At 33.8% G+C, this 21,761-nt stretch overlaps 1 protein-coding gene across 5 annotated transcripts; it reads left to right on the top strand.

The window, feature by feature from the left end:
* Nucleotides 1-484: 484 nt before the first annotated feature.
* On the top strand, nucleotides 485-21,525 carry LOC133186308 (condensin-2 complex subunit G2-like). Of its 5 annotated transcripts, XM_061321535.1 has the most exons (28): nucleotides 485-576; nucleotides 1,804-1,938; nucleotides 2,358-2,475; nucleotides 4,006-4,160; nucleotides 4,619-4,756; nucleotides 4,995-5,089; nucleotides 5,312-5,378; nucleotides 5,577-5,657; nucleotides 6,019-6,111; nucleotides 6,316-6,441; nucleotides 7,111-7,290; nucleotides 7,875-8,027; nucleotides 8,445-8,667; nucleotides 9,375-9,484; nucleotides 9,795-9,890; nucleotides 10,167-10,244; nucleotides 10,384-10,454; nucleotides 11,751-11,922; nucleotides 12,643-12,819; nucleotides 14,300-14,410; nucleotides 14,797-14,964; nucleotides 15,521-15,620; nucleotides 16,269-16,441; nucleotides 17,143-17,283; nucleotides 17,876-17,970; nucleotides 18,169-18,269; nucleotides 18,373-18,463; nucleotides 21,311-21,525. In XM_061321535.1, the coding sequence occupies exons 1-28, from the start codon at nucleotides 502-504 to the stop codon at nucleotides 21,366-21,368; spliced, it is 3,381 nt and encodes a 1,126-aa protein (XP_061177519.1). In that variant the 5' UTR covers nucleotides 485-501; the 3' UTR covers nucleotides 21,369-21,525. The 5 variants fall into 5 exon arrangements, with proteins under 5 accessions (XP_061177519.1, XP_061177522.1, XP_061177521.1 ...); XM_061321538.1 differs by lacking the exons at nucleotides 485-576; nucleotides 1,804-1,938; nucleotides 2,358-2,475 and adding an exon at nucleotides 3,300-3,345 and having other exon boundaries at nucleotides 21,311-21,523; XM_061321537.1 differs by lacking the exons at nucleotides 485-576; nucleotides 1,804-1,938; nucleotides 2,358-2,475 and adding an exon at nucleotides 3,360-3,405 and having other exon boundaries at nucleotides 21,311-21,523.
* The last annotated feature ends 236 nt before the right edge of the window (nucleotides 21,526-21,761 follow it).

A 21,761-nucleotide genomic window follows, 5' to 3' on the forward strand; every position in this document is an offset into this window, starting at 1 on the left:
CCCCCCATTTTTTCAAAAGCGATACTACTGCCTGTAATAGCTGAGAAAATAATATATCATTCCACTGTTTATTCTGTGACATTAATGAAGCCAAAGAGATGACATTTCAGGCTTTCTGGAAAGCCAAACTTGTCATATCTATATATATGCATGCAATGTGCCCGGGCTCGACATCTGTATATCCTAACCGGAAGTAATAAAGGTAAGCGCGTAATTTTGAAAGAAGAGTGCGAAGACGTACTAACTATGTGAATTATAGACTGCCTCAGGTCTGTTGACACTAAAGTTTGGTTAATGTTGGCTTTTCTGTTCAAATCTGTTCATAAATCGTACACTTGTGAAAATGCCCAATTAAACTAAGAGGCAGCTAGGTTACCCACACAGTCGCTTGTTTCGTATACCAGTTTACTACTGTTATGAAACAAGCGCCTGTGGTTTTACCAAATATTCGCACTGATTAATACAATTTTTATTCTAGCATTTCAGATTAATTGATACATCATGGAAAAGAGAGAGGAATTACTTGGTATTTCATCTAGAAATGCCTCCAAAGAATTGCTTACATTTGTTTCTCAGGTAGGTGTGTGTAGCAATGTTATGAAAAGATAGAATTTTCTGTTGCGATTCATTAAATCATCATTTATTGAAAAAGCGTTATATCTTAGAACTTCTTATGATTTATTGTATTACAGACCAGGTCGAAAAAATACTTAAGCATTGGAGTAATAAAAGTTGTTTAAATTTCCCCTATCTAAAGCAGCAGTATTTCATATAATTCACCATGTTCATACTTAAAATTCAGTAAAACTGCACTATAAGTATTGCTTAGTAAGTCTTTCCTTGTAACAAGATATATATTTTTTTGATTTTCTACTAAATTTACGGGCTGTAGCTTGTGCAGACAATATGAGTTCATATTATTGTCTCTGTACCAAATGGGGCCTGGGAAGAAGCTGCCCCATGCTCCGTATGCACTTGTATGTATACTGCTGAAAAATGGTGTATTGAAATAATGTCATGCTATGTGGAACGCCAAGCAAATACTTTGCAAAATGCTTGCACACAATTTTCTAGTTTGCAGTCTTCCTTATCGGTAATGATCAGTAATGATATCTTCATCAAATTTATCGTCTGAGATGTATGGAATGATAAAATTGGAAATTCAGCATATATTGACATTTTGCTGTCAAGGAAACAGAAATGTTTCCTTTCATGTGGTTTATAAGTCTCAAGTTGTTTTCGGTAAAAGAGGCATATGACAGACATATTTGATGGGTTAAATTTATAAATTTAATACAAGAGAAATGCAGGGTTGTCCCTAAGACCCGGGGGTCGGGGAATTTCCCCACCTATTATGACGTAATCCCCAAGTTATTCTGGTACTTCCCCTCAACCCTCTTTTAGGGGAGGAGCCCCAGAAACCCTTCTACTTTCATAATGCCCCCTGCTATTTCAGTTCCTAGGGACAACCCTGGAAATATGACAGACATATTTGATAGATAATACATGTACTATAATTTTAGCACAAGAGGAATGTGACAGATATTTTTGATGTGTAATACATGTACTATAATTTTAGCACAAGAGGAATGTGACAGATATTTTTGATGTGTAATACATGTACTATAATTTTAGCACAAGAGGAATGTGACAGATATTTTTGATGTGTAATACATGTACTATAATTTTAGCACAAGAGGAATGTGACAGATATTTTTGATGTGTAATACATGTACTATAATTTTAGCACAAGAGGAACGTGACAGATATTTTTGATGTGTAATACGTGTACTATAATTTTAGCACAAGAGGAACGTGACAGATATTTTTGATGGGTTGACGAAGAAACAGACAGAGGAGTTATGGACCGGCCTGAATCAAATGTGTGCTACAACCCTCCTGACCCTTGACCTCGCTCAAGATGACCGCCTGGAAGGGGTAAGTGTCACGTGAAAAAAATTGTGCTCTTCACACCTTTTGAGACTCTGTTACTTTTTGATGCCTACTTCAAACTGTGAAAATCAAAAATACATCATGTACATGATTTCAAATTTTAGAAATGTATTGATTTAATAAATTTATTTTGGTATCTGAATAATTTTGCTCTTCAATTTTATTTTGTGTCCTATCTTGTACATATTCACTATGATGGTTTTTTTTTCTTTTTGTCTTTGTTATAAGTTTGTATCACATATATTATTTTTATTACATTGAAGAATGAAGCTACTGCAGTTCAAGTTGTTTTATTTCTCATGCTAAATGGATAAAATTGCTTTATGTTCAACTAGATAGTAATGTTGTTTTATTAAGCAGGAAAAAATGGATAAGCTAAAACATAAAGCTTTATATTTATATAGGAGATGCAGGTTGTCTTGGAGACAATGGATTGTTTTGTTCTGCTGGCTCATACTACAATAAAACAGGCCTCACCACACATAAACCCAGATCTGATGTCAACAGCCTGTGTATTACACGGTAAGTAAACCACACATAAACCTAGATCTGATGTCAACAGCCTGTGTATTACACGGTAAGTAAACCTTACCACACATAACACCAGATCTGATGTCAACAACCCGTGTATTACATGGTAAGTAAACCTTACCACACATAACACCAGATCTGATGTCAACAGCCTGTGTATTACATGGTAAGTAAACCACACATAACACCAGATCTGATGTCAACAGCCTGTGTATTACACGGTAAGTAAACCTTACCACACATAACACCAGATCTGATGTCAACAGCCTGTGTATTACACGGTAAGTAAACCACACATAACACCAGATCTGATGTCAACAGCCTGTGTATTACACGGTAAGTAAACCACACATAACACCAGATCTGATGTCAACAGCCTGTGTATTACACGGTAAGTAAACCACACATAACACCAGATCTGATGTCAACAGCCTGTGTATTACACGGTAAGTAAACCTCACCACACAAAGCACCAGATCTGATGTCAACAACCTGTGTATTACACGGTAAGTAAACCTTACCACATATAACACCAGATCTGATGTCAACAGCCTGTGTATTACACAGTAAGTAAACCTTACCACACATAACACTAGATCTGATGTCAACAGCCTGTGTATTACACGGTAGGTAAACCACACATAACACCAGATCTGATGTCAACAGCCTGTTTATTACACGGTAAGTAAACCTCACCACACAAAGCACCAGATCTGATGTCAACAGCCTGTGTATTACATGGTAAGTTAATCTCACCACACAAAGCACCAGATCTGATGTCAACAGCCTGTGTATTACATGGTAAGTAAACCTTACCACACATAACACCAGATCTGATGTCAACAGCCTGTGTATTACACGGTAAGTAAACCTTACCACACATAACACCAGATCTGATGTCAACAGCCTGTGTATTACATGGTAAGTAAACCACACATAACACCAGATCTGATGTCAACAGCCTGTGTATTACACGGTAAGTAAACCACACATAACACCAGATCTGATGTCAACAGCCTGTGTATTACACGGTTAGTAAACCACACATAACACCAGACCTGATGTCAACAGCCTGTGTATTACACGGTAAGTAAACCACACATAACACCAGATCTGATGTCAACAGCCTGTGTATTACACGGTAAGTAAACCTTACCACATATAATACCAGATCTGATGTCTACAGCCTGTGTATTACACGGTAAGTAAACCACACATAACACCAGATCTGATGTCAACAGCCTGTGTATTACACGGTAAGTTAACCTCAGCACACAAAGCACCAGATCTGATGTCAACAGCCTGTGTATTGCATGGTAAGTGGACCTCATCTATATTCACCATATTTCGTCTTAGCAGCCTGTTTATTACACTGAAAAATTTGCAGAATTGATAGGCTACAAAAATCTAATCAAGGCTACCAGATGTTCAAAAGAAAATGTGCTTAATTTATTGAAATGGAAAGATATAAGAAGACTTTAAAGATTACTGTTTGTGATGAGTTGTATGTATGTTTAACAGAGCTTCTCCTACACATGCCGGACACAGCTGATCGACTGAAGAACAACACAGCAGGGCTGTTTGAGGAATGGTGGAGACTGGGGCTAGAGGGGAGGTTTGACCTGGTCACAAACACCATCATCTACCTCCTACAGAGGAGTCTCTCCACTAAAGGGGTAATGTCCACTTAACAGTCACAAACAAAGGGGTAACGTCCACTTAACAGTCACAAACAAAGGAGTAATGTCCACTTAACAGTCACAAACAAAGGGGTAATGTCCACTTAGCAGTCACAAACAAAGGGGTAATGTCCACTTAACAATCACAAACAAAGGGGTAATGTCCACTTAACAGTCACAAACACTATCATGTACCTCCTACAGAGGAGTCTCTCCACCAAAGGAATTATCTTAACAGACAAGTCTTAAAAATATAAGGAATTAATAAATTTCAATAAAAGGTCAAAATGGATAAAATCCTACGGAGTCCTTCACCTTTGTCATTAAGTCCTACAAAGTTGTAAAAGGTGTCAATTTCATTGATACTCAACTGGGAATAATTTGATAGTTTGTTGAGTGTGGGTCTGTGCTCTAATAGTGTGAAACATGTGAATTTGATATTATCTCCCTTATAGAATGCAGCCAGTGTCAGGAGAGTGTGGGCCCTGCACTCGGCCCTAGAGATGGTGGATATGTCCAACGAAAGTAGCTCCATGTTCTTTGACCTCCTTCAACAGGTCATTGTTAACAGCAATTACCTAGGAACAGAGGAGGTACATAATACAAGCTTTTGTTTCATATGGATTTCAATGTGTGTGAATAATTTTATTGTGTTTTTAATATTTTGAAAAACTTCCTGAAGTTAGATGTATGTTTATTGCAAAGCTTCATTGATTCATATATATACATGTACATGTAGAATAATTCATTGAGACTTCCCCAGTTTCCAGTATTAACTGTTTTATATTTTAGGGATGTCAATCTTCCAGTATTAATTGTTTTCTGTTGTAGGGATGTCGGTTTTTGGGATTCATTATGACACTAGATGTCACTTTGACAGACTGTCTCCATAGGTGTATCAAAAACCACATTCCCACTGCTCCAAGGTAAATTTAAAAAAAAAGATCACATGTAAATATTTGTGGAAAACAACAAACGTGTATTTTTCTCTTTGGGATAACCAAATTCCTACTGCTCCCCGCTAAAAGTAAGAAAAATCTCAATTCATACTATTCCTAAATAAGGGTACAGGAATATTATCCTCCTTGTTATGTGGACCTTGGAGATGTCTTTTCTGTGCTGTTTATATCAGTGCTGTCATTTTGTAGTTCCTGGCTGGAGAAGTTTGGTGAAGTGTATTTCAGAGCCTGGTCAGCAGAATCCAACCTGACAGAGGTAACTGAAGGAGAATGATTTCATTGAATGCAGCCTTCTTAAGCTAAAAATATACAAAGTATTAAAGCACTGATTCTTTATGTCAGGTTTAATATTTGTAAATGCTTTCCAGTTTACATGTAGGAATGTATAGCATAATGTATGAAGCATGAATTCAACAAAAAATCTAATATCTTAATTTGATGATTTTACCAACAGAAGCTTGAGATGGACTGTATACAAGATCTGATGAATCATGCTGTACACGCTCAGAAATCACTGTCACCAGCCATCAGAAAGGTCAGCGAAAGACATTATATGTACCTATATGTATTACAATGTACCTGTTATTTCTACTGGTGTCCAGGTCTATATAAAAGTGAAAAATTTGTAATATTTCCAGATAAATAGCACTGATTATAAATCATGAAAAATAAAATGAGAATTATGCTATCTGAAAAAAAAATAAAGTAACAAAAAATCTTTAAAATTTTAAAATATGTGCACATTTATTATGTAAATAAATGTCTAAAACTTCTCAAAGTAAAACTTTTTGCTTTAAAATCAGTTTGTTATGCTCTCTGCTAGACTCCTAGTATAAAAGATGCTGAATAAAAAGAGAACCTGACCCCCCAGTATATGAGGTTTTCATTTTATACAGGTGTTAACATACATCCATCAGCAGAAAAAGAAGAATGGAGTGGATGCCATGTTGCTGAATCTTTATGAACCTTTTCTGTGGAGATCCCTCAAGGTACATTGTATAAGTCCATATACATCTACATTGTGGGGACACAAGGACTTTCCATTGCATTTGAGTTACTGTTTCTTTTTCAGTGTTCATTCAATTGCATTTTCAAACCTAAAAATTCAGATTTTGTTTGATTTGTTTACTTTATAAAAAGAAATATAGCTCCTCCTTTTGATTTCTATGTATTGGCGTTATTATTTTGTCTAGGTCGCTAATCCAGAAGTTCGAGGTAATGCTGCCTGGCTTTTAGTGGATGCGTTTCCTCTTCTTGATCCAGACTTCAACTCGGAGGAAAAGGACATACTTCTCCAGAAACAGTTTGATCTCTTACTGGTAAACACAGGACAGACATGACAGATTAGACTGCATGTTGTGATGTTTTAATCTGTAACATTCTTATCCCCCCTGAACTCAATTAACTATTCATATTGAAATATTGTATAAGTGGAATTTTTAGCGAGAGGCAAATTTAGTGATTTTTCCTAAAAAATTGTCATATTATTTTAGCGAGAAGTAACTTTAACGATTTATATTTATAATGATTATGATAACCTTCACTGTGGAAATGAATTATTAGTGATAGTCAATTTTAGTACAAATATCATTTATATATATATATATATATATATATATATATATATATATATATATATATATATATATATATATATATACTCAGTATATATATATATATATATATATATATATATATATATATATATATATATATATATATATATATATATATATATATACATATATATATATATATATATATATATATATATATATATATATATATATATATATATATATATATATATATATATATACAAAATTGAGAATTCCAGGTTTAACTCTATTACATGTACATGTAGCTAATCACAGTGAAATCTTTTTAAGTCTATCGGAAAATATACAAGATTGGGAATTCCAGATTTCTTGTACAGGTCTTAAGATTGAGTCAGGATGACTTTTTACACTACTATGTTGTTGATACAGATGTTACTAGAGGACCCCATCCCTGCTATCAGGAGTCAGACCGTACTGGGTGTGTTTAGGATCATGTCTCTGTTCTGGGAGCTGATGCCATCCGTTACCATTAAAAACATCATTACCAAGGTGATCCAGGACCTGGCTTTTGATTCGACATCTGCTGATGTCAGAGAGAGTGTCATAAAGGTCAGAGGTTAAATATTTTGCTGTTTAACATTCTGTTGTATTTGGACAAAGTTTCTCCTGCTACTGAGGCAGAAGGAATAAAGCAGTTTTATAAAAACATGCAGCCTTAGAGTTGTGGAATGACCACTCTGTATTTTAGAACTGAATGAAACTTCTCAGTTCATGTAGATGTACATTTTTTTTATTTTGAAAATTGCAATTCTTATAGTCTTTTTTGCTTTTTTTTTTTTTTTATTGATAAAGTCTTTACTATTTTGAAAATTGCAATTATTATAGTCTTTTTTGCTTTTTTTTTTTTTTATTGATAAAGTCTTTACTATTTTGAAAATTGCAATTATTATAGTCTTTTTTGCTTTTTTTTTTTTTTTATTGATAAAGTCTTTACTATTTTGAAAATTGCAATTCTTATAGTCTTTTTTTATTGTTGTTTTTTTATTGATAAAGTTTTTAATTTAGAAAAGTTAAAGAATATAACTATTTTGAACTTTACTAATGCTCTTGATAAACCATGAAATGTTTTAAATAGGATATGCTTGGCAGGTTTTAATATGCAATTGTATTCTCTTGTCCATATGCCACTCCAGGGCCTGACCAATCTAGTGGATAATCACCTCTGTCATCTGATGCTGAAACCAATTCTCCCCCAGCTACAGAATCACATACATGATACATCAGAGAAGGTCAGGGTTGCCATGGTGAACCTCATGCTGAAGGTCAAAGGGGTCAGAACCATCAAGGTCAGTCAGAGAGAATGGTAAACATTTTTATTGAAAAACCTGAATTGCTTGAAAAGAACCACTTTTAAATTTAATAAAAAAAAACAAACATCTCTTTTTTTTGTGTAAGAATAATTTCCCTTTTGCAGTCAAACTAATGTAAAAGAATATGTATACCAATTTTAAAAAAAAAATATATATATATATAAACAAAAAATCTTAATGCAAAATTATACAATTCAGCATAATTTTTATGTAGTAAACTAATTTATTCCATTCTTAAAGAGTTTTAACTGAAATTAGATATGTACTTAATGTTTAAATCTATAAAGACATTTCTTAAGATTTTTTGTTAAGATTCATTAGAGATGTATATGCCAGTAATGATTTTATGAGACAAGGCTGTATATTGTTACATTAGCAGTATTTTATTGACAGTTTTGGGAGGTGGTACCTGTGGAGCACCTGTTGGCCCGTCTAGAGATAGACTCTGCCCCCGTGGTCCGTCGTTTGATGACGCTTCTCTTCCCGAGTTTCCTCCCCTTGGACAAGAGTGAGCAGGAGCAGATCCCTCGATGTGTGGCCCTCATACAGACCAACCCCGGGGCAGCCAGGGTGTTCTACCGTAACGCTCAATACTTCATGGATGTCCAACAAACAGGTAGCTTGAGAGAATGGAGTTAATTATGTAAAACAGTTGATTTTCAGTGTCTGGAACATTGATATCTTAAATACCATAGATATGTTAAAGTCAAGTGGAAGTCCTAACCGCATTTCTTCATGCTTTTTACCATCACTGTCTCCAATCCTTGGATTTCTCTGTTTTTATTAGCCCTATCATGTATGAAACAATGAAGTTTGTATATGTTAAGATTGATATGTCATGGTTCATTCATGATCATGATAGAAAGTATATTTTGGTATTTCCTGGTGTAATATTCTGAATTGTGTTTCTTTTAAAAGAAAAAGATCCTAAAGTATTAAAGTTATTTGAACCAAATTGTTGATTACATCTAATTGATTTATGATACATTCTGGTCTTAAAAACAACACAGACTTAATAACTGAAACCTTGGCACATGTCAATGGATCCAGTGACTCAGAATAGCTTCTGATACTGGGGCCAATTCTAAACCATACCTGTCCCTAAATTTCGTTGCCATATTTGTTTAAATAATGTCATCTGCCTTTACAAAGACCACATTCATTTGCTTTTCCCAGAGTAACATTTATCATTTCCTTCTTATCCAAGTAATAGAGCAAAAATAGTCAAGAGTACTGTATTGCACTTTTTGAAATCTCTGTGTCTGATGCTAAAAGTTTGACTCTGTTGATTGTCAATATCTAATTTGACTGTAATTTTTACAGCTTCCTACATGATCACACTGTGTAGAAAGATTTTGGAGTGTATCCGAGAGGAAAGACGAAGAAATGAGGCAGCAGACAACTCACTGAGTGACGCTCAAAACAGTGAGGAGGTAGGAAATGACTCGATAGACAACTGAGTGACGCTCAAAACAATGAGAAAGTAAGAAATGTCTCAAAAAGACAACTCACTAAGTGACGCTCTGAGTGACACTAGAAGCAGTGAGGAAATAAAGAAATTACTCAATAGACAACTCACTGAGAGACACTTTGAGTAACACTCAAAACAGTTAGGAAGCAAAGAAATTACTCAATAGACAACTTGCTGAGTGACGCTCAGAATATTGAGGAGGTAAAATATGATTCAACTGGACAAATGCTATCTCCTTGAATGTCATTGTTACTGTATCTCTGTATTGACAGGAGGAGGATTTGACGGTTCACAACACGGCGGTGATGAAGGGACTGATTGAAGTCATTGTCATCTTGTGGTACAACATCTCATCCCGCCTACAGGAAGTAAGTAATACGTGTGTGTAATGGATGTCAGAAAATGAGGTCCTGTTAGAGGGGATCTTATTTATTCTAATGCGTTAAGTATTATTTACAAGATAGACTGCTTGAAGTCATTTTTCTTTTTTCAGGATTTAATGATATTCTTTCATGGAAAATGTCATATTTTTAAAACATGTACATTTATTTCATATTTTAAAATCATTCATTTTGATGATTTGCAAAAAGAATGATGAATTAAAAAGCACTAATCTGACTAGCAAGCTATGGTATTTTGTTTAGAGTAAACATAAGAAAATAGAACAAGATCTTCAGCAGAAATTTTGCCTGGCTGTTCCAGAGATGTTGAAAACCTTTGAGGTAACCACTAAATCACTAGAGGGTTTCTTATGAATTTTAATGGTTTTCTTGAATTTTTGTTAGACCAGATACCTGGGTAATAATAAATCATTGACCAATCGAATGTATGCTGTATTTAAATATTTTTGTTAAATTCCAGGACCCTGAGATCTCATTGGCTGTTATTTTGTTAGCAGGTCATCTGCCCTCTAGTTCTGTGCCACTTCTGAGGTGAGTATGAATATCTGTCATATTTTTCAACAAGTTCTCAGCTCATTCTGAGATGACTGAAAATCCGACAATTGATAGTTATTTCCTTATTCTGAGATAATTCTAAACATGCTAAAAATCAATCAAATGAGAGCAGTTCTAGAGATGTTACATGATATGTATTCTTTAAAAAAAAAAAAAAATAACCTTCAGATTAAGTCATCTTGGAGTCACATGAATATTTTTGGTTTTTAATTCAAGTTAAAAATTATTGTAGAGAAAGGACATAAGCTTAACTTCTAAAATTTGTTATCAAATGCTGAAGAGAAATAAAATATGTATGAACACACATGTACATGTATGACTGAGGAAAATGGAAAGACTCTACATTTGAATGTAGGGATTGAAAATGTAGGGATTGAAAATTTTCAAAATTTTAAAGGAGATGGGCGAACATAGTGTGCAGAAAGCCTATAGCTTCAGATATATAAAAATCATGTTCAGTTTGTGAATTTAGTATTTAGAGTAAAGTTCTCATTATTCAAATTCATGAAATTATGATAAACAAAACTTTTCTGAGGAAAATTTTCTCAGCAAAATTTATTCTTTTATTTAAAAAATTAATGTGGTATTCGTGGGTTCGAACCCTAGCAATAAAAATCCTGAGTATTATTTTCTTTCGAGACTAGCACGCTAACCACTAGACTACACAAGTCCCGATGAATAGTGGCATTTAAATCATGTTTGTGATATGACCCTTGACTTAATGAACTTCAAGTATTTCTCAAAAAGATGCGAATGTTATGTCATAAAAGTATATTTTTAAGGTATAGTGGGTCATTGCTCCATATTTTTGGTAACCAAAAATTGTATATTTTTATGCAAACTTTGAGGATTAACTTTCAAAAAGGTGGAGCGAAGACCCACTCATATCGAAAAATAGTATTATAGTATGTGAAAATTACTCTTTTTGCCCGCATTAGTGTGCGTCTAATATTTCGCAGGCAAATAATTTCAATCTTTGAGGGATTTTTGCAAATTATAGAGATTTTAATTAAAGTATAATTTAATGTTAGACGAAATATCAAGGAAAATTTTGATATAATTGAAATTTAATTTTTCATCTTCATGTTTGTCACACTATAGGCTTATCGCTCGTCATGTTCACCCATCTCCTTTATAAGAAATGAAATAGGAATATACATGTAATTTACCAACTAACATAAATTTGCTGCTTCAAACAAAGTAAATTATAATTATAACAGACAATGAGTGATATATATGAAGTTCTCATTCACCGTTACACCTGTTTTACAGCCGTAGCTGTTTGTCGAAGCTGAAGAAGATGACGTCGGACACGGAGGAGGCCCACTATGGCTGTTTACTGGAGGCCAAGTGTAAGTGGAACAAACTGGAGGATCTAATGGAACTAATCCAGGAGTGGATCTCATCTGGTTTCAGGGGTGGAAAAAAGGAAAGCTCAGCAAAGGTCAGTGACCGTGTTCCATATGAAATTAACAACACTTTATGCATATACTGAAACTTCAAAATTGGTCATTTCAAGATATTGGCTTCTTAACTCTTATTTAGAGATGTTGGTTTTTAATAATACCACAAACAATTTTTTTTTCTCAAATATCTTTGCTTAAACAGGCACCTCTCTCACTAAAGAAATGATATCTGTTAAGTTAAACAACTTTATGTTTGGCATAGCCACATCATTAGGTGAAAAGTGTGAAAATTTAACTTTAAAGTTCAATATAATTTTTGGAAAGTTTTAGAAATATATGAAGTTTTGTTACTGCCAAGTTCCTGAGAACATTTCGAGGATTATTTTTACAATTTACACAGCTAAAATTTCCTAATTAGATTTTCATTCAAAGAAATATTGCAAAAAATAGTACTGTAACTCTGTGTGGGAGATAAGAAAATTTGTTTGTGGTATGTATCTTTAAAGGTTGTATAGAAATAAATTGTTTGTTGTTTCTTGAATCTTTGGGTTTATTGAGAGCATAAGTCTCAACAGTGCATGCTACATGTATTTCCCTCTAATATGGTACGTCAAAATTGAATCGTAATCTCGTCTGAATAAACTAATGATGTCATGGTAATTTTCTTTTCCCAAACCAAGGCAACTGGAATACACATTGTGTAGGGCTTGAGTAATTAATTATTAAGCTAATCTAAGTTAAATATTTTGGCGTTACAGAAAGGTAAAGACAAGAGGAAGTCGGTGACGTTTGCTGAGGAGGGGAATCAGTTTGGACCAGTTCTTGCCATTCGATATCTGTCATATCTCATCACACATCCAATATGTCGGGCGGCCATTATGACACACCACACCGAGGGTCTACATCAAGTACAACAACTCCTACATCAATCTCTGGTAAGGGCATACATGCAGGCTATTTTATATGTCCGTGTACAATGATGTGCCCTATGTAATGAAATGTTATTTTCCTCTGTGTGTGTGTGTGTGTATGTGTGCAAAGGCAAAAAAAAAATGTAGTCTTCATTATGTTCAATAAAGTATTTGCTGTTAAACCTACAAGTGTTTTTCAATAACAAAGTGTAAAGTGTAAAATTAATTTAAACATTCTTGAACAGATTGTCTTTTGAAACATGTACTGTAAACGTGGAAATTTTGACGACGTGCTAATTTTGACTATATTGACGATTTTTCTTTTGTCGTCAAAATTTCCACTCCTCAAACTTCATATCATATATATAGCATCACAACAGACATTGACCGTTGTACAACTTCACCACTTAATTTTCTCGGCTTCCCCCATTAAAACTAGATCAAAATTACTGTTTAATTTTTTGGTAAATAGTTATGAAAACATATAATCACAGTTTTAAAAACCATTGAGTATGTCATATACTATTATTACCCATGGTTATAACATTCTTACTTTGCGTAATTATCCTGCCGTGTTTGACCTACTTTGTCACCTCAGGCAATCGGTCTCGTATAATGAAAAGAAAGACTAGTACAAAAGAGCAATTAATTCAATCAAATCTTATACACTGTAGATGGTTTTTACAAGCAAAATTAATTTTTATTGATGAGAACGCTTGTAAATGAGTTCCCGAGGAAGTCGTGGTCTTGCTTATAACATCTTGAACTCGCACAGAGCGGCTTAATCGTAGACGTTCTCAAGTCAACTAAGCCAATGTTTCCATCAAGTTTTTGGTCCTCTAGCTTCTGGCGAACGTATTCTGAGTACTAGTTTTGAAACTGTTTTTTAGGAGTTCTTTGTATTCATTTTTGTTTTAATCTTGTGAAATCAAAGATATACATAACTCTTGATTCAATATTTCGTCAAAATTAACACTCGTCAATTTTCGTAAACAAAAAAATCGTCAATTTTTCAACTCGTCAAAATAACCACGTTTACAGTATATACATGTGATTAAACAGCTTTTGATGTTTGTCTAGAGTGAAAAATTACATATTATGCAACTTTTTACATGACTATACATTATACATGTAAATGAGCATTTCTTTCACATGTATTTCACTTTTGTACAAGTTTGCACATATAGGTTTATTTCATTCACTCCAAAAAGTTATCCCCTTGTATGTGCATATATTGAGAGTGATTCTGTGTACATAAAGTGTAGCTAGAAATGTACAGGACAGAACACAGACAGGTAATATAATGGAATCTCATTTGATTACCAACACAGATAAACTGTGTACAGAACTTGTATATGAAAGTGATGTACAGAATGGAATTAGACAAGTCACTGACTCTTAGTTGATTTTCACATCCATTAGTTGATTTTCACATCCATTGTTTCACAATGTCCATCTACTGCTGCCTGACAGGGTAATACATTGTATTTTGTGTGTTTATCAGGATCACCTACAGAACAGAATAGAAGGACAGGCCTGTGACAGATTACCAGAGGATCTACTGACTCAGTACTTCACCATGTACTTAAGACTTACGTTGATACTACACGATCAGGTACAGTCTACTATTCACATTTTCAGAGGTAATCATGTATGCTTGCCGGTACTTTTCTGTACTTTACTACAGAGTGAAAAATGTTTCTTTTAGAAGAAAACACATATTCAGGGCAACATCAGTTAAATTAGTTGAAGTAAACCAGTTAAAGTATGAATGAAGCATTTTTTGTGTTTTAATAGGAAAAATTAATGCATACTACTAACCTTAGGCAATTTGTGAAATTATTTTAAAATATAATCCAGTTTAAAAAAAACTTTCAATTGAGGATCATTTTCACATGTATGAAAAGAATACACCCTTATATTTCTTCATACAACTACTTACCAGATAGTAATCACTTTGATAAATGGCAAAAAAAAAAACATGTTACATGTATTTAACAGGAGGGATTTGATGATGTTTCCATTCTCAGTACTGTAATGGATTGGACTGAAGCAGAGATTCTACCTAAAGTAAACTCTTCTGAGACAGAAACAGAAAGTAGAGCTCACAGAAAACGCTCCGTCACATCAACTCACGCAAAACATACTCTCTGTACACAGGTTGTCAAGGTAAAAATCTGAATTTTCTCTGTACACAGGTTATAAAGGTAAAAGTCTGAATTCTCTCTGTACACAGGTTATAAAAGTAAAAGTCTGAATTCTCTCTGTACACAGGTTATAAAGGTTACAATTCTGAAGTCTTTTCAGCTTATACAGAAATCTACCTCAGAAAAATGATCATTAAGCAAATACATAGAGTCTGAGTATGTATAACTAGTGTATGATAATGCAGTATACATTGTGTCTCATATCAGATTGTAATAGACCTAGTGTACAAAATCATTTAATACACAGTGTACTTATAGTATAAAGGATGGTTATGCTGAATGTAGAATACAAATTCAATTACTTTTAGCTATATGTACTTTAAACAACACTGTACAAGATAATATGAACCTGTAAATATCAATAATTTTTATTTCATATTATCAATATGTTTTGACTTTTTCATGTAACTTAATTCAAATGCTTATTGTATAAAGTAGTTGCAAAAAAAAAATTAACAAAATTTATAGAAAATATTAGCACTGTTTAATGATTATTTCAATGATCTGTACTATTTCAGAATCTGTTGCAAGTATGCAGTAATAGCCTCCTGATTGGAATAGGGACTGCAGACTTTGTGCTGAAATTGTCCACCTTTTGTACTAAATGTCTATCTGCAGGTAAAGTTATATTGACACCAGTGTTTATTTTTACCACAAAATTTATGTCATGTCTAGTGAAAAGGAAAATAAAATAATTTGTTTTCCTTTCTTGTTGAGGTACCTGTAAATGATGGTTTAACATGTTTAATGACCTGACACCAGTTAGAGTGTGTGATCTCAAGTCATGAAGTATTGGGTTTTCAATAAGTGTAACATACTTTGCTCAGCACACATTTAAAAAGTCTTTTGTTTTTGGCCTCAAGAGTAAATACATAAAAAAATGTTACAGAATGCCCATTGCTGCCTTCTACGTTAATGTCAGATTTTGAGTATAAACAAATTGAAATTTGATAACAGTGAAACCTGTCTAATCTGACTTGCATCGGGAAACAGAATTTGAGTCAGAATAGACAGGGTGTCACTTAGCATAGTAAAGAACATAGAAAATGGGAAATTAAATAAGTGTGATGAGTGTCTGAAATCAAAGTGAAACAGATTGCACAGGTGTTGGATTAGACAGTTTTCACTGTATCAAGACTGAAATTGAAAATTCTTTTTACCTTATACTTCTTCAGTTTAAAAACATGGTATTCTGGTATTCTTTAGATATATACATGTATCTTTTATTCTCAGCTTTGGAAATAAAACTAGTGATTATGTTTACAGATGACAAATTTACCATGCTGAATGATGTCACTTCCTGTTTGTATCACATGACTGAGTTTCTTCTGAGTTTGGAGGAAGACCAAGATCAGAACACAATGGTTGTAGAACTACTGAGTAACACACTGAACTTGGTACAGACTCACTGTATAAGGAGCACAGACACTGGTAACAAGGTAACAAAACTCAAAATCAGTAGAACTACTGAGTAACACACTAAACTCAGTACAGACTCACTTTTTAAGGAACACAGACACTGCTATAAAAAACAAAGACACTGCTAACAAGGTAACGAAACTCAAAATCAGTAGAACTACTGAGTAACACACTGAACTCAGTACAGACTCACTGTTTAAGGAACACAGACACTGCTTTAAAGAACAAAGACACTGCTAACAAGGTAATGAAACTCAAAATCAGTAGAACTACTGAGTAACACACTGAACTCAGTACAGACTCACTGTATAAGGAACCCAGACAGTACTAAGGAGGTAATGAAACTCAAAATCATTCTTTCTCTACTAGTGCTTGAGTAAGATTTGTTTATGATGTAACAGATATGGTAATAAGAAGAGGTAAGTACAGTACAAGCTTATAGTTAAGTGCCAGCGACTAACGTATTTGATTCATTACAAATGTAATTTGTTATATCCAATCAGTTCACAATACATTTTAAAATAATTAGGATTGAAAATCACTGCTGTAAGCAAAAATTCGTGATAAGCATGTTCACTATAACCATGTTTTACTGTAAAGAGTATCTGTGTCATAGTTACATCTTTGTTTATTGTGATTTTGACATAATCTTATCAGTTACAAAAATATACAAGTACCTTTCGTATTTAGATATTTTCACAAACCCTTCTATCTTTTTCAGCTGATTAGCTGTGTTGCGTCCCCTGTCACTGAGACTATTAATGCTGTCTACAGTAGAAGTGGACATCAGACATTACAACAAAGTCTTACTTCATCTCTCATAACAACAGTCATGGACGAGATGACCCTGTATAGTGTCAAGGTCAGGTCAAAGCTGGTAGTCATTATTGAAATCTTTCTTAATTAAGTACATTTGGCTCTAATCACTGTACCATGCAGGAAACAATAAATTAATATGCTTACATACAGTTAAACCCGCTTACAAGGAACTGGGATATAAGGAAATCTTGGTTATAATGACGTTATACCTCTTACCCATTCCTCAGATTGTAACACTTTCTTATATCCATATAAAGAAATTTGGTTTCTTGTAGATCAACAAATTTTTGGGACACCTTATTTTTGTAAGATAGTGAGACAAAATTTTTATGAATTTTTGACTATTTCATTTAATTTTTTATAATAAAAATATAAGCGAGAATTAAATTTTCACAACAGCCTCATAATTACACAAAAAATAAAGTTTTCACAAATAAAAAGTGATTTACAGTATAGCAAACTAATATTCATGTTCCAAGTACTTCATTGTAAGCAAATCTGATAAATTAATGGCTTATTCCTGAGTTTTGTTTAGATCCTTGACTGTTTTTATAACATAGAAAGAAAATGTTATCTTATCAAATTGAAATGTTAATACAAGGAGAGTTAAGAGAGTTATTTTCTACACAACACAGGAATTGATGGACTCCCCAGGAGAAAGTTTGGACACCCTGCCTCCTGTATCGTCTATGTTGACAGGGATCCTCAACAAAAAACCTGGAATATTCAGGTAATGATAGCTATTTTGCCTATCCTCAATTGCAGGAGATGTACTTGAGAGTAGCTTAGTGAAGATTATAGTTCAAAAGAGTGTAGTTTGTCTCTGTGTTATGAAATCTAGAGCAGTGATCAGCCTATTTGTAAAGATCTACTTTAATCATTTTGTCAAAGAAAATTTTTAAAAAAAATAAGTGTCTGTTTTTTGTAGGATTTTCATAGAAGACCTGGGATACAGAATCAGGAGCTGTCCCTCTCCAAGTCTTCACTGTCTACACGGCTGTTGTCACCTCCTCACTACTGTCGCCAAATGTAAGAAACATTGAAGTGACTCTGATTGACCTTTGGCCATTTGTCTTAATTTACATGTTGTTGAGGTCTTTTGTGAAATAAGAAATATTGATTTGATTTGTAGGTAAATCAAAACCAACAGGACTGAAGGAATGTCTGACAGCCATAGAAACACATGTAAAACTCCTAGATCCACCACAGGAAGATGATAAACGGTAAGTCTGACGTATGAAATTATAAATCCTGGATAGAAACACATGTAAAACTCCTAGATCCACCACAGGAAGATGATAAACGGTAAGTCTGACATGTAGTAACATACAGATCCAGCATAGAAAATTACTTATGTGGAAATCTTGCAGCTGTTGATGAATCATGATAAAACATTCCAAAATGCATCAGATACAGGTTATGTAAGAAAACAGGAGACATTACTATACATGTATAAGTACCATTTATAAACTTTACTAATATGCTGGGTTTTTTTTTTTTTGTTTTTCACCATATTCTACATGAATATGCAAAGGATAAGGAGCATTTTTAAGTTAAAAAGAATGTGAAAATTTTTATGTATAATGGAGCAATTAAAGTCACTTGGTCCATCTTTTTTTATTAAAGAAAAATGCATATCTGTTTTGTTGTGAAAAATAGTTCTCCATAGAAGGGTTTTTGCAGAGTCAGTTTTTAATCAGAGATGTTAATAAATTGAATTTTAAAATATAGTTTTTAGCTCACCTGAGCCGAAGGCTCAAGTGAGCTTTTCTGATCACTTTTTGTCTGGCGTCCATCTGTCTGTCTAGCTGTCTGTCCGTCTGTCTGTCTGTAAGCTGTTAACATTTTCAACTTCTTCTCAAGAACCACTGGGCCAATTTCAACCAAACTTGCCACAAAGTATCCTTGTGTGAAGGGGATTCAAGTTTGTTCAAATGAAGGGCCACGCCCTCTTTCAAGGGGAGATAATAAAGAATTAGTGAAAAAATTAATAGCATCTTTTAAAAATCTTCTCAAGAACCACAGGGCCAGGAAAGATGAAACACATGTGGAAGCATCCTCAGGTAGTGTAGATTCAAGTTTGTTCAAATCATGACCTCCTGGGATAGGGCGGGGCCACAATGGAGGATCAAAGTTTTACATAGAAATATATAGGAAAAATCTTTAAAAATGTTCTTCTCAAGAACAGCAAAACCATGATGAGTCATATTATATGGAAGCATCCTCAGGTAATGTAGATTCAAGTTTGTTCAAATTATGACCCCCTGGGGGTAGGTTGGGCCCACAATTGAGGATCAAATTTCACAAAGAAATATATAGGAAAAACCTTTAAAAATCTTCTTCTCAAGATCAGCAAAGCCATGATGAGTCATATATATATATATGGAAGCATCCTTAGGTAGTGTAGATTCAAGTTTGTTCAAATCATGACCCCCTGGGGTAGGGCGGGCCCACAATGGAGGATCAAAGTTTTACAAAGAAATATATAGGAAAAATCTTTAAAAATCCTCTTCTCAAGAACAGCAAAGCCATGATGAGTCATATTTATATGGAAGCATCCTCAGGTAGTGTAGATTCAAGTTTGTTCAAATCATGACCCCAGGGGGTAGGGTGGGCCCAATGGGGGATCGAAAGTTTTACATAAGAACATATAGAAAAAATATTTCTTCTCAAGAGCAGAAAAGCTATGTTTAGTCCTATTGATATGGAAGCATCCTCAGGTTGCCTAGATTCAAGTTTGTTCAAATCATGACCCCTGGGATAGGGAGGAGCCACAATTGGGGATCAAATTTTTACAAAGGAATATATGGGAAAATTTTTTTTAAAATCTTCTCAAGCACAACAAAGCCATTTGTTATATTGACATGGAAGCATCATCAGGTAGTTTAAAATTCAAGCCCCCCCCCCCCCCCCGGAATCTTTTTAATACTGAACTGATTTGTGCTTTTGCCAAGCCAATGTGCTCAGGTGAGCAATGTGGCCCCAGGGTTTGACACTAACATTTTTAGGCTTTAGTCTGGCCGGACTAGTGCTTCACTTTTACTAGTCCGCATGCGACTTTATGAGTCCGTCAAAAAAACATCAATGTTTTGTTAAGGTTAATTTAAAATAAATATTGCAGTGTACTTCATATACTTTTATGAAATAAATAAAGCATTTACCTGAAGTGTTTGATTAAAAGATTTGTTGAAATCTCGCGATCAGGAAATACGATCATATTCCCGATCTTGTTCGTTTTTCTCTATACATTACATCCAAATGTCCGACATTTTTCTTTATGTATCATACCAAATCATAGCCGCTAAAATGTTAATTTCATACCAATCAGTCCTAAAATTAAGTGCCAAATTGACTAGGAATTACCTAACATCTCACCAAAAAGCTAGAAATACATGCGGGGTTTTCCAGTGAAAGTAATTGGTAATTTATTGATTATTTTTTTCCAGAAATTTTTATTGGTCCGTTCGGACTAGTTAGCCACAGATTTTATTAGTCCGAATAAAAATGTATTAGTCTGAGACTAACGGACTAATGTTAATGTCGAACCCTGGGCCCATTGACCTCTTGTTTTCACAAAAATAAGGAGAATGCAAAACTTGTGCATATGCAATGGCTTTTGTAAACAAATTACCCTATGGAATCAAACACATGATAGTCCATTATCTTTGGGTGTTGATAAAAACCCAACTGGGAAATGTATAAAAGGAGCATATGCATATAGGAATGCTTGTGGCAATTAGCTGGGTTTGAATTGCAATTCAGAGCGATACGATACTTCATTTCACGTATTTCTCTCCTTGAGGTTTGTTTATTTTGTTTGTTTTTTTAAGTCACTTGGTCTCTCTCATTTAAATATTCATCTCATGTTTGTTTTGTCAGCATGGTATTCTTGTAAATATTGTTGTTTACAGAAGAAAAAAAAACAGTTGTATGATGTACTTTTATACATATTTTATGTATACATGCACATTTATTGGGAAAAAAATGCGTCTCAATCAGACCAAGCGACATTAAATGCTCTTTTCATTGACACATTTGTAAAATTTTATGAGGATGTTTTTTATCTTCAGGATTGTTCAGGAAAACCTCACAGAGAAGCTGGAGGAATGCCGAAAGATTCTGGGATAAGTGATGTGGAAATTGACAGACTGCATTATATGTGTCAAATACAGTTAACTCTGAAATTAAGGAAAGAAGTTTTTTAAATAAAAGCTTTACAAAAGATTGACATTTTTTCCAGGATTAAAATATCTGGTAAACACAATCACTAAATCGCTTATATCAAGGTAATTTACATGTATTAATAAATACTTTAGTAAACCCAAGAGTGAAGATGCAAATAGGTCAAACATTAAAATATTCTTATGTTATAAAGTACCAAGGGAAGTTTTACTTCAGAAAAACTATTTTAAGGAATGTTTTTTAAATTTTTTTTTGTTTTGAGATTTGTCTCACAGGCATATTTCATGAAGCTCACTAGCCTGTAATGAAAAATATGCCTACGTGCTTGTCTGTGATTTA

The sequence above is a fragment of the Saccostrea echinata genome, unplaced genomic scaffold, assembly GCF_033153115.1.
Source record: "Saccostrea echinata isolate AGI-Se365-2 ecotype Australia unplaced genomic scaffold, CSIRO_AGI_Sech_v1 ptg000013l, whole genome shotgun sequence".
NCBI classification, from domain to species: domain Eukaryota; kingdom Metazoa; phylum Mollusca; class Bivalvia; order Ostreida; family Ostreidae; genus Saccostrea; species Saccostrea echinata.

What these genes read in the sequence shown, in the direction of transcription:
- LOC133186308 (XM_061321535.1), top strand. Translation starts at nt 502, where the DNA reads ATGGAAAAGAGAGAGGAATTACTTGGTATTTCATCTAGAAATGCCTCC. An exon ending in AGTTCTGTGCCACTTCTGAG is followed by an intron (nt 10,455 to 11,750) that starts GTGAGTATGAAT and finishes CCTGTTTTACAG; the next exon opens with CCGTAGCTGTTTGTCGAAGC. An exon ending in CCTCACTACTGTCGCCAAAT is followed by an intron (nt 18,270 to 18,372) that starts GTAAGAAACATT and finishes TTTGATTTGTAG; the next exon opens with GTAAATCAAAACCAACAGGA.